Source organism: Melanerpes formicivorus, unplaced genomic scaffold (genome assembly GCF_026170545.1).
Source record: "Melanerpes formicivorus ecotype bairdi unplaced genomic scaffold, bMelFor1.0.p_v2 SCAF_99, whole genome shotgun sequence".
Taxonomy (NCBI): Eukaryota; Metazoa; Chordata; class Aves; order Piciformes; family Picidae; genus Melanerpes; species Melanerpes formicivorus.
Genome location: NW_027142451.1, coordinates 1567289 through 1579581, shown reverse-complemented (window position 1 = coordinate 1579581; position 12293 = coordinate 1567289). Strand labels below are relative to the sequence as shown.

The 12293-nt window shown below is 47.6% G+C and overlaps 1 protein-coding gene across 3 annotated transcripts in view; it reads right to left on the bottom strand.

Annotated features, from left to right (window-relative positions):
* Nucleotides 1-7294: 7294 nt before the first annotated feature.
* ALG14 (ALG14 UDP-N-acetylglucosaminyltransferase subunit) overlaps nucleotides 7295-12293 on the bottom strand; it is a 44788-nt gene continuing 39789 nt past the window's right edge. Inside the window, exons 5-6 of one of the 3 annotated variants that reach the window (XM_068166267.1) lie at nucleotides 7615-7792; nucleotides 7295-7426 (exon numbers count right to left, since the gene is read on the bottom strand). In XM_068166267.1, the coding sequence (XP_068022368.1) occupies nucleotides 7376-7426; nucleotides 7615-7792 (229 nt within the window). In that variant the 3' untranslated portion in view covers nucleotides 7295-7375. Of the gene's footprint in view, nucleotides 7793-12293 lie in introns of all 3 variants that reach the window. The other 2 variants (XM_068166268.1, XM_068166269.1) reach the window with 2 other exon arrangements.

Below are 12293 nucleotides of genomic sequence, written 5' to 3'. Positions count from 1 at the left end.
GGGGACGCGCGGTTCTGGCCCAGAGCTGCCCTGCCGTTCATGAGGGCCTCTCCGCCCCCAACTACGTGGGGGTTGGTAGGCGGTGGGAAGCCCCCGCTGACGGCACTAGCAAAGCAGTGAGGAGTCGGAAAGTCGGGGAGCAGCGGTGGCTCTGCGTGGCGGAGGGATGCCTTTCCTCGGGCCCTTCCCAGACGGTGCGCGCCCGGGGGCTGCCGCCTGAGAAGAGGGGTAGGAGTGCACAACCTGGGGGCTGGCTGCTAGGAAAGGCCTGAGCCGCGGCTTAGGCAAGCAGCGCTCCTGCACCATTCCACAAATTCCATTGAAAGGTTACAAAATCACAGGAAAATTTGAAAACCGCTGCGCGACAGCAGAAGTGGGGAGAAAGGAGTGCGCAAGTGCTCGCAAGCAGAGGAGGGGGGAGCGGGACGGCGTCCCGAGCGCACAGCCCCTCCGCGGCGCCGGCCCCGACGTGCTGCGTGTTCCCCTCCGCCGCCTGTGCGGTATGGCGCGGATGAGCCTACGCAGGGCCGCTCCTCGGCGGCGGGTCCGCCCTGTCACGGGAGCCCCCACACGTAAGGTTTGTGCGCTGAGCATACCAACGGGACTGCGCTAGATCCAGCCCAGGGCGTAGGCGTCCCCGTCCGGCAGTGAGCCGCGGCTGCCCTGGGCACGTCCCACGCTTGGTGTATTGAATGGAGCACTGGCCCCAAAACACCGCGCTGTGTTGCCTTCAGTACTGCCGTAACCCTGGGCATACAGAGTAACCTTTCAAATACTGCTAGGTTTTAACAAATTTGGAGTAAAAGAAAGAAACAAAACCAACACAAACTCACAACCAGTTAAAAAACAACACATTATCTGCTGCTAGGACTAGCCGACTAAGAAGCGAAGAGCAGTCTGTAAGATTGGCTGCTGGAGCTGTGGCCGTCGCCACCTACTTGATGTCGCTCAGAAATGCCTGGTCTGTGCTCCCATTTCATAACACAAACTTGGGACGCAGTGTCTGGTCTGACTCCGGAGTCTTTTCTAAGGGCTTGCGGTAGGAGCCCCGGCAGGCTGCAGCACTCCTGAGGGACTCCCCGAGCAGCCAGGTGATTGTTTCATACTGCAGTGGTGCGGATCAGCTCAGCCTAAGCTGCTCCGCCGCTGCATAGCCTCTAACGAAAACACCCGGGACTGTTCCTAATTAAAGGAAACAGAACTGCCTGAACTACCCATTAGGAAAAGGAAACTGTACAAGAGAAGCAGGAAACTGAAGAATGGAGTGAGGGAAATGGCTCACGTAAACATAATGAAAGCTCATTAGGTTTCAGACATTCGTGTTGGGGTAAACTCATCTCTCACGACTTGAGAGAACATGATTTAGGGCTGTATATTGATCCTTCAAGGTCCTTGGAAATTATTCCATTGCATTAAGTGAAGTTGGATTAAGACTTGTTAGTGCTCTCAACCATTTTTGCTACAATACACAGTATTGGGAAGTTTGAGACGTTTACAACTCCACAAATCATGTTTCATCCATTTTGAACTAAAATGGTCCTGATTAGTAGCAGACAAAAATACAGCACAACGTTTTCTTGCTGGAGTGTTGGGTTTAAATTATCCTCAGATAAATCATTTAGGTTTGCTGGCTTTTTCCTTTTCTTACCTCATCTGAACAGGCTACAAATAACCATTCTTTTGTTTTGTTCTTTGTTCTGTATGAGAAAGCTACCCATCTTTTGGGGTGATGGCTACCACTTATTCTGTGATCAGTAACGTGTTCACACCCCACAGGAAAAGGTTCTAGAAGAACTGTTTGAACACAGTTAAAAACACATCCTGGTCTGCATCACTCTGACAACACAAAGCAAACTCAAAGCCCTTGGAGCAATGCAAAGCAGCTGGAACATACTGGGCAATCTGGCTCATTACATGTAAATCTCTTATCTTTGCCCTATTTTACTACATTCCTTATTACTAAAGCTGTTTGTGTGGAAAGAGGATTTGTATGAGAATTATTCCCCACCTGAAATCATAATCCTCTTTGTGACCACTGTAAATAACTTCTTCAGCAGCCACATGTAATATCATAACCATGCACTGATGACTTCAGTTGGAAACTAAGGAAGAAGAGCTCTGAAGAGACAGAGTTATGGAAACATGGACCATACTCTTACAATCATGCTTGCACATAAATTATTGTGAGCATTATTGTGAGTCCTACTAGACTCCCTGAGCCTAAATTATCCCCTGTGTAATTCCACCATAATCTATAGAATTAATGTGGCTCAATGGAAAGCTATTAAATAGGCATCATGATCTCTTTGTTCTGCTCTCTGCTGGAGCCACACTGAGCGTCCTTGATGGAAGACATGTAAGGGGGTGGATGGCAAGTTCTACACATGGATTCAGTCCTAGTCATGTCTGAGAGGCATCATAGTATCATAGTATCATAGTATCATTCAGGGTTGGAAGGGACCACAAGGATCATCTAGTTCCAACCCCCCTGCCATTGGCACGGACACCCCACACTAGATCAGGCTGGACAGAGCCTCATCCAGCCTGGGCTTAAACACCTCCAGGGACGGGGCCTCGACCACCTCCCTGGACAACCCATTGCAGGGCTTCACCACTCTCATGGGGAAGAACCTCCTCCTCACATCTAGCCTGAATCTCCCCACCTCCAGCTTCATTCCATTCCCCCTAGTCCTATCACTACCTGAGATCCTGAGAAGTCCTTCCCCAGCCTTCCTGTAGGCCCCCTTCAGATACTGGAAGGCCACAATTAGGTCACCTCGGAGCCTTCTCTTCTCCAGACTGAACAGCCCCAACTCCTTCAGTCTGTCCTCACAGGAGAGGTGCTCCAGCCCTCTGCTCATCCTCCTGGCCCTTCTCTGGACACGCTCCAGCACCTCCACATCCCTCTAGTAATAGGGGCTCCAGAACTGGACACAGTACTCCAGGTGGGGTCTCACCAGGGCTGAGTAGAGCATCCTATCCATCTGATCCTGACAAATGCTGGTTTAATCAGTTGGTTCAGCTGAGGAGCAGAATGACTGCCCTGAAGGACAATGCTTTTTTTTCTTAGGAGAGCTGAACTGTGTACAGGAAGTTAATCTGCCAGCACTAGCTCCAAAGGCAAGACCTAAAGGGGAGGAGGAAGGCTATGCTGATTGTTGCGGCTGGTTTGAGGGAGGGGAGTAGGGTGCTGAACTGGGGAGGCTGGTGGTACCAGCCATGGGGCTGAGTAGGAGCAGATGAAGAAAATACACCACTGGGTGCATGTTTGTGGTCATGAATGTGGGTGAGATTTTGCCTAGAGCAGAGGAGTATGTTCTTGGGTGGGTGTGGGAGCTGCAGTGCTCAGAAGTACCAGAGTGTGGGAGGAAACTGGAGCAGGGAGTCATGCAGGCTTGGTATGGGCAAAAGGTGACTGTGGTGAGGAGCAAGCCCTGTCTTGTGACGGAGCTCACTGGGCTGTAGGTAACCGGTGGGGGAGCTGGCTTAAAGAAAGTGCTTTCCAGTAACCTAGTGCTTTAAGGAATGGAAGGCTGCTCCAAGCTTTCTGAGTTACAACTATGTCCTCTTCTAAGGATCAAGAGGAAAAAATACTAATGAATGAGTACTAACCTGGTGAGGCAAGGGGAAGGCTGTACTGCTTGCTTCCCCTTTGAAGTGCTTTAGCTAAGAGGCAAGGAGCTAAACCCCTTTGCAATTCCTTTAAAGTTGAGGGAGGCTTTTCCAAGCTGCCCTGTCCCAGGGCAGTGTGTTAACTAGTCCTGGTGTTGTGAAATGTCCTGTCCCAGGGTGTCAGTGACACTAGCAGTCAGTAATGTTTTAGCCTAATTAACTTATATGACTAGATTTATTAAAGCAGCTGTAGGATAAATGCAGCTTGTGACTCTAGTAACACTTGCATCTTCCTGCTGGCTGATGCCTGTTGAGACCAAACATCAGGGGATTGGACATGGCACTTGGTGCCATGGTTTAGTCATGAGGTCTGTGGTGACAGGTTGGACTTGATGATCTTTGAGGTCTCTTCCAACCTTGGTGATTTGGTGATTCTGTGACCAGGACAGTGTGCAGTGGCACTGGAGAAACTGCAGAATCAAAACTCCACAGAAGGAGCCAATGGTGAGCTTTGGCTGTGCTGGGTTTGATCTTCCATCTCTTAGAATTGCCTTTTGAAACAAATCATAGTTCTGGGTAACTTGTATGACATCTGCTCATGTGTTACCTCAAATACCTACTCTAAACATTGCTGTGCTCCTGCTGCTCATGAATTGGGAAGATTTGGGGACCATGCAGTATTGCCCTTAGTACTTCAGTTAAACATGCTGTTCTGTGTGTGTGCTGTACTGCTTCTTGACTGCTTTAACAGACTTCTCATCCCACGAGGGATCCTCTTGCCTTGTAGAACAATTATGAGGTGTTTGTAGCCCACTTCTCTTTCCTCTGTACCAGACTACGGAAGAGGACTTTTTCTTGGCAGTCGTTAATTCTACCTAAATGGCCAGCTTGCAAGTGCCTGAAAATCGACATCTGGAAAAGCTAAGTACACAGACTTCCTACAAATGCCACAGGTTGAATCATGGGGCCAAATCCCGCCTTGATGGAATTGCTGTCTTATAGCTGTCTTCTGTTTTCCCTATATTGCCAGGGTAAATTCCCTTATATGGAGACGTCTTTGGAGATGTATCTGATGTCAAAATGCTCAGAGAATTGCATGGGACCCAATCTAAAATAGTGAAGCAGAAAACAGAAAGATAAGCCCAGGCTTACCTTGAAAAGGGATGGTGGTGGAAAGCCCTAACTAGACAGGTATCAGTTGTGGGAGTGGGAGCCCGAGTCTTATTTTTGAGAGAGTCCCCTTTGTGTCTACTTTTTAAAAGACATAAATGTTACTCACATTCGTGGCAAAATAAGTGGCAGAAGTGAAAGATTCACCTACATGTTTGTATTTGTAGAGATTAAGTTTCATTAAAACCAAACCAATATATTCAGGTTGTTAAAGTGGCTAAATGCTGGCTTCTTACTTCCTTGATTTTCAGTGATTGCAACACTCAGGTCTATTGTCCTCCATCCTTGTATGAAAACAGAGATTGGGGGTTTGTTTGTGGTTTTGATTGTTGTTTTGGTTAGTTATCTCGTGGTGCTAGCTGTTGATAAATCAGCCTAGGGCAGACTTCTGTGCTTTTGTAATTTTAGTGAACATTCATAACCTTCCCTTACAATGTGATAGCTGCATTCTTGTCTGTGCTAGAGAACAGCTGAATGCCAAAGTGTGTTCCTGGACAGAGCTCATATAAAGGAAAAAAGCTAAAAGGATAACTTCCCTGCAAGCTGATTAGTATGGAGGATCCTGCATTGGCATGTGCCTCCCCCCTTTGACTGAATGTCTTGCTGCTGGTGTTGGTTTTTAACTTGCTAAAAGCAGTACAGAAGCAGAAGGCAACAAAGGACTTCAGACTGCTTGCTGTGCAATCAAAATGCCTGAGATGTTTCACAATGTTCTTTCTCAAGCAGTGCAGCAGCAGGAAGGTTTGTTGGCTTGCAACAGGTAGGAGAGAGTCATTTCCCCCTCCTGTTAGGTAGGCTTCACTTCTCCATCAGTAAGACCTAAACCATCTGCAGACAGTCTGTGTTGCCACCACCCACGTTTGTTTCTGTTTGGCAGCAAGCTAAATATGAACAGTCATCAGTTGCATTTCACAGTCATGTTTGCCCATAGGGTTTTCCTTGATTATTTTGCTTCCAACAGCCCTTAAAATTTCCCATCAGTCCACAGTGTTGCTCCTGAAGTTCTGCTTCCTTGGCAGCCACGAGCATCAGAGAACTGAGGCTTGGACCAACTGAGCAGCCAGAATGTTCCCTTGCCGCGGCAGGGAGCAGAGGACGTGTCCCCACACCCCTACTGCCAACAGACAGTCTGGATTCACAGGGTCATGAAGAGAGCCTCCAGGCTAGCCAGTGATGCTCTCCTGGGGGCATGCTGAGACTGCTGGTTAAACACCTTAAACTCAGTAAGACTTGACATGAAGGAAGTATTTGGCTCTTCTCAAGCTCTGAGTGGATGCAGAACTGGCTGTTACAACCAGCTGACTGTGATGCAGAATGGCTTTGCAGACTGAAACATTCCTGACTTTTCTGTCAAGCTTCCTGAGTCAGGTTTCTGCTCTGTTTTGGGGGGGGATAGTCCTACCAGGGAATTAGAGGAAGGGAGAAAACAATTACTTGGTGATATTTTGTGCTTCTGTAACTCTTGGCTTTTTGCTGTCACTTTAATGTTCCATATATGCATACAAAATATAACTTCACACACACACAGATTTTGAAGAGGCAGTGTCTGGCTCTCCAGGGTGTGGACAGAGACTGTTAACATTTACCATTTGGCTGATGCCTGCTCACTGTGATCTGAGATTGATTTGAACTCTTAATCTCCATCCCCCAAAGTTGATTTTTCTGCCACTTGAGCATGTTTTCCTTGCTTGTTTGGGTGTAGCTCTTCATAGGGGCCAGATAAGTTCAGGTCTTTCAAGGAGACGTGTGCTCAACCAATGTTTCTCTTCCACCCTCCACTGTGGTCAAGAAAACTGATTTAAAATAGTATGTGGTAACTTTTACTGCAACTTCATATTGCACTGTTCAAACCACAGTTTGATGCTAACCACAAAATAATCAAAGCATATTGATCTACAAAGAGGTTAATTTTCTTGAAAGAAGACTGTGCTGAGCAGTGCTGGTGTTTTAAAAGGCTGGCTAATTATTAATTGAGACTCTTGTCTTAATAGTTAATATCTGAATGTAGAAAAAAGGGAATAAAACCTTTTTTGCTGCCTTCCAATTTTAATTATCTAGGCAGCATTTCTTAGAATCACAGAATCATAGAATCACAGAATGGGCTGGGTTGGAAGGGACCTCCCAAGGACATCCAGTCCAACCCCCTCTGCAGTCAGCAGGGGCATCCTCAACTAGATCAGGTTGCCCCACAGCCCTATCCAGCCTCACCTTGAATATCTCCAGGGACAGGGCCCCAATGACCTCCCTGGACAACCTGTTGCAGTGTTCCACCACCCTCATGGTGCAGAACCTGTTCCTCACATCCAATCTCAATCTGCTGTGCTCTAGTTTGAAGCCATTGCCCCTGGTCCTGTCCCTGCAGGCCTTTGCAAACAGTCTCTCTCCATCCTTGTAGCCCCCTTCACGTACTGGAAGGTTACTATTAGGTCTCCCTGGAGCCTTCTCTTCTCCAGGCTGAACACCCCCAGCTCCCTCAGCCTGTCCTCATAGCAGAGCTGCTCCAACCCCCTGATCATTTTCATCGCCTCCATCAGGTCCATGTCCTTCCTGTGTTGAGGGCTCCAGAGCTGGATGCAGTACTCAAGGTGAGGTCTCACCAGAGCAAAGTGGCAGAATCCCCTCTCTGGATCTGCTGGCCACACATCTTTTGATGTCTTAAGTAAGATTAATTCATAATCAGAAATATGTTCCCGCCTCTGACATGACATTATTACAAGCTTAAGGAAATGTGGTGTTGTTTTCCCTTTTTGTTAACTTCTTTGCACTTTCGTGGTAAAGCTTTACTTAGAAGTCAAAGTAAAAAGAAGTCAAAGTTCAACAGCAAAAGGATACACAGCAAGTGATGTTCAGAGTGCTTTGTAAGGCTGCTTGGGACTGCAATGGTGTGAAGGAAAACAGGCTGCCCAGTGTGGCACATGACGAGTGAGTAGCTGAGCTGCAGTGGCACTTAGCCGGAGGCTGGCTCCCACAGCACGGAGACTCAGTTATTGCAATAGCGAGGATCCCAAATCTGTTTGGATAAGGGAGGTTTCAAATAATCCATGTCACTGTTAATGTACTTCAGTGGATGTCAGAGGATGTGAATCAGACTTAGGAGGAGGAGAGGGAATTAGGAGTAGCTGGTAACTGAGACTGTACCAGAATACAGAATCCTGAAGGTCTGAGCCCCTTTATCCCAGATCGTTAATCTTGTCTGCTTTTTTGCTTGTGCTGCATCCCACAAAGCTTTGACATTTCCAAGAGATGGTGACTGTGGGTTGGGTTTTTTTGTTTTGCCTTCTTTTTTTGGTGTGTGTGTGTGTGCCTGCTGTGGAAAAGTCCTTATTTGCTTAAGTTTTAATGCCAGTAACACCCATTGTTTAAAACTCACTGACATCAATACAGTGTCCTGTGTGTGCTAAGTGCACCTGCTGTCAGTGCAGTGCTGAGCACAGTTCTGTATCTGCAGGTCTGTTGACATTTATCTCCACAAGTGGGGGGCTGGGGCAAAGCAAGAGCTGCATGCAAGTAGCAAGCACTGCTAGTGTTTAGTTGTAAACACAAAGGAAGATTCTAGATAGCAAGACTCAGAACTGTAAGCAAACAGAGAGAATTTGGGGTTGTATCTGCACTGTATAATAAACCTTCTTCAGAGACAAAACCTGGCAAGTGAGCCTGGTGTTCTAGAAGGAGACATGGCATCATCATAGCCAGCACCTTGCGGTGTTACAGACCAGGACTTAATTCAGCCTACACAGTGTAAAACCTTCATTGCTTTGTGTTATATATTCTGAGTCTTTTAATCAACCTGCAAGAGCTCTGTGTGTATGTGTGCAGGGGAGCAGGCAGCAGTCACAATTTCTCTCCTGTCAGAATGGTCTGTTCAGTCTTTCCTGGAGCAGCACTTTGAGTGGAAGCTGCTCTGTGTTTTCTCAGCCTCCCTATTCTACCCCCAGTCTTGTTACTCAAGGAAAAAGTGAAAGGAAGACTTGCAGGTATTCTCTCTAGTCTGGAGTTAGACTGCAAACATGCTCAGAACTGTGATGGTGCACTGAGATAACTACCTCTGCTTGTCAGCGGCCAGCTTCTGTCTGTAAAAGCCCCACACCAATCACTTTTGAAGGCAGCTATTTTGTGTCTGGCTGCAACGCCAAATCTCACTTGGTTTGCCTTTTTGCAAAGCAGGTTACTTTTTAGAATAATGACTACAAATATTAATGTGCAGCTGTTAAGATGTCACTTAAAGGCTTGGCTGAAAACACTGCATCATAGTTTTTGCTATTTTTCTGTTCAGGGTAGATGTAAAAAGATCCCTAACTGCAATTCCCAGCTGTCGTGCCTGTGATGCTCACGAACGGCTGCCTGCAAAACCAGGCCCTGTTTACTGCTGCTGAATAATAATTTCTAGGCTTCATCTTGGCAGTGAACGCTGCAGAGATAGCCTTTAAGCCACTGAATTGGAGGTTAGAACATTCATTTCAGTGTCAGCTGACATCCCGAGCTGGATCATAAATGAAAAGCAGCAGAGTTCAACTGCACTCTGTAACAATAAAGCAGGAAACACCAATTGCCAAACTGCTGGCAGCTGAAAGTAGAATTTACAGTAATGCTAAGTGAGCAGATCTGGCTGCTGATACAACATCACAAATATCCATTCTTTCTTAAAGCAAGCAGAGGGGTTTGGATTTGAGGAATGATTGTGCACCAGTGCAGAGAAGAGGCAAGACTACGCATGACAGCTTCACCGTGTGATTTCAAATACTACTATAGTGCTTTGAGCCTTGACTGGGAGTTAAGAGCTCAGATGGGGGCAAGGCTGAGAATCTCTCCCCTGCTCCCCCCTCCTCCCTCCCAACAGAGAGGAAAAGAAAAAGGAAAGGGAAGGAGCAAATGCACCAAACAATAATTTGGAGTCGGCTTGGAAGTAGAGAGGTAAAGAGTTGTCTTTAAAAAAAATAAATATATATATATATATATATATATATATATATATAAAAAACAAGAACAGGTAAGGTTCACAAGGGCAAGGAACAAGGATGGATGGGAGGGGAACAAAGAAGAATACACAACCAGTCTCTCTCTGAAGAGACGCAGAGGCAGCAGGGAGAAGGATCAGGCCCAACCATGTGGCAGAAGAGCAGGAAGGTAGCCGCAGTAGCTCTCATCCAGGAGAGGCAGGAGCCAAAAGGAGGCCTAATGACTGCAATGTACTGCCTTTTATACCCTAGCTGGGCAGGGAGGGGGGAGTGGAACAGACTCAGTTTCCCAGGGGGAAAACGCCCTGCAGGGAGGGCAGAGCACCCGCAAGCCCTCTACCCTGTTTTGTTTTTCTTCAGGATGGGCGTTAACCCACCACAACTGCTTAAATCTCAGCATGAAAAACCAACCCTGGAACTTTGTGTTAGGGACTCCTTTAAAAATTATCTGCTGTATAGTGCAAGGACAACTTCACCTGGCTACGAAAATCCTCTCTCTCTCACCTGCATACAAAAGTCTCTTCGAGCACCCTAAGTCCAGCCCTTTCCAGGTCACCTCACTGCACAGCTATGAATACCTGAGCACAGTAAAATGGCACGTTTAGTATCTCTTATACCTTTTTTACCTCCTTACCCCCAAAAAATCCTAAGGTGTTTTATAACACCAGGGATCAGTGCTGCGTCCAGTCCTGTTCAACACCTTTAGCACTGACATTGATGATGGGACAGAGCAGACAGAGTCTGCTCAGCAGGTTTGCTGATGATACCAAACTGGGAGGCTTGCCTGAGACTTCTGAAGGCTGTGCAGCCATTCAGTGAGACTTGGACAGCCCTGTGAGGAGAGGCTGAGGGAGCTGGGGGTGCTTAGCCTGGAGAAGAGGAGGCTCGGGGGAGATCTTATTGCTGGCTACAACTATCTGAAAGGAGGTTGTACCCAAGTTGGGGTTGGTCTCTTCTCCCAGGCAACGAGCACCAGAACAAGAGGACACAGGCTCATAGGATCATCACAGGATGCTAGGGGTTGGAAGGGACCTCTGGAGATCTTCAAGTCTACCCCTGCTGCCAGAGCAAGTTCATAGAATCATGGAATCATAGAAACAATAAGGTAGGAAAAGACCTCAGAGATCATCAAGTCCAACCTATCACCCAAGACCTCATGACTAACTAACCCATGGCACCAAGTGCCACGTCCAATCCCCTCTTGAACACCTCCAGGGATGGTGACTCCACCACCTCCCTGGGCAGCACATCCCAATGGCCATTTACTCTCTCTGTGAAGAACTTTCTCCTCACCTCCAGCCTAAACTTCCCCTGGTGCAGCTTGAGACTGTGTCCTCTTGGGTTTTGGGGGGTTGGGGGGGGGGGGGGTGGTAGCAGGGGTAGACTTGAAGATCTCCAGAGGTCCCTTCCAACCCCTAGCATCCTGTGATGATCCTATGAGCCTGTGTCCTCTTGTTCTGGTGCTGGTTGCCTGAGAGAAGAGACCAACCCCCACTTGGGTACAACCTCCTTTCAGATAGTTGTAGCCAGCAATAAGATCTCCCCCGAGCCTCCTCTTCTCCAGGCTAAGCACCCCCAGCTCCCTCAGCCTCTCCTCACAGGGCTGTCCAAGTCTCACTGAATGGCTGCACAGCCTTCAGAAGTCTCAGGCAAGCCTCCCAGTTTGGTATCATCAGCAAACCTGCTGAGCAGACTCTGTCTGCTCTGTCCCATCATCAATGTCAGTGCTAAAGGTGTTGAACAGGACTGGACACAGCACTGATCCCTGGTGTTATAAAACACCTTAGGATTTTTTTGGGGTAAGGAGGTAAAAAAGGTATAAGAGATACTAAAAGTGCCATTTTACACTGTGCAGAGTAGTCAGAGTGGAAACAAGATCTCAGCAAAGGCTGCCTGCTTGTATCACACAGCACTCTCTCCTCCTTCTCTATTGCCACTGCAGCATGGAACAGCCATGCAGGTGACGAATGCTGGCCAAAGCCATTGCAGTGAAAGCTGCTGGGTTTCTTCAACTCTCCTGCAAAATCCTATGCCTTCTGAAACTGCCATCTGCAAGATGACCCCTGCCTCCAAGTATTTCCTATTGATTTCAACAATACTGCTCACAGGACTGTCCTTATGCTATAAGGAAGTAGAGCAATTCAAAATGTTAGATGTGAGTTTCAGGAAGGGCTGTGTTCAAATGGTGCTGCAAACAACCAGAAGGGCTCAGTGCTTATTTTCTATACACTCAGCCACCAAACTGCTGGCCAAGCTGTCAGCCCCTGGCTTGGACGGGAGCACACTGCGATGGGTTAGGAACTGGCTGGATGGCCGAGCCCAGAGAGTGGTGGTGAATGGTGCCACATCCAGCTGGCAGCCAGTCACTAGTGGTGTGCCCCAAGGATCAGTGCTGGGCCCTGTGCTCTTTAACATCTTTATTGATGATCTGGATGAGGGCATTGAGTCCATCATCAGTAAATTTGCTGACGATACCAAGCTGGGGGCAAGAGTTGATCTGCTGGAGGGTAGAGAGGCTCTGCAGAGAGACCTCGACAGGCTGGACAGATGGGCAGA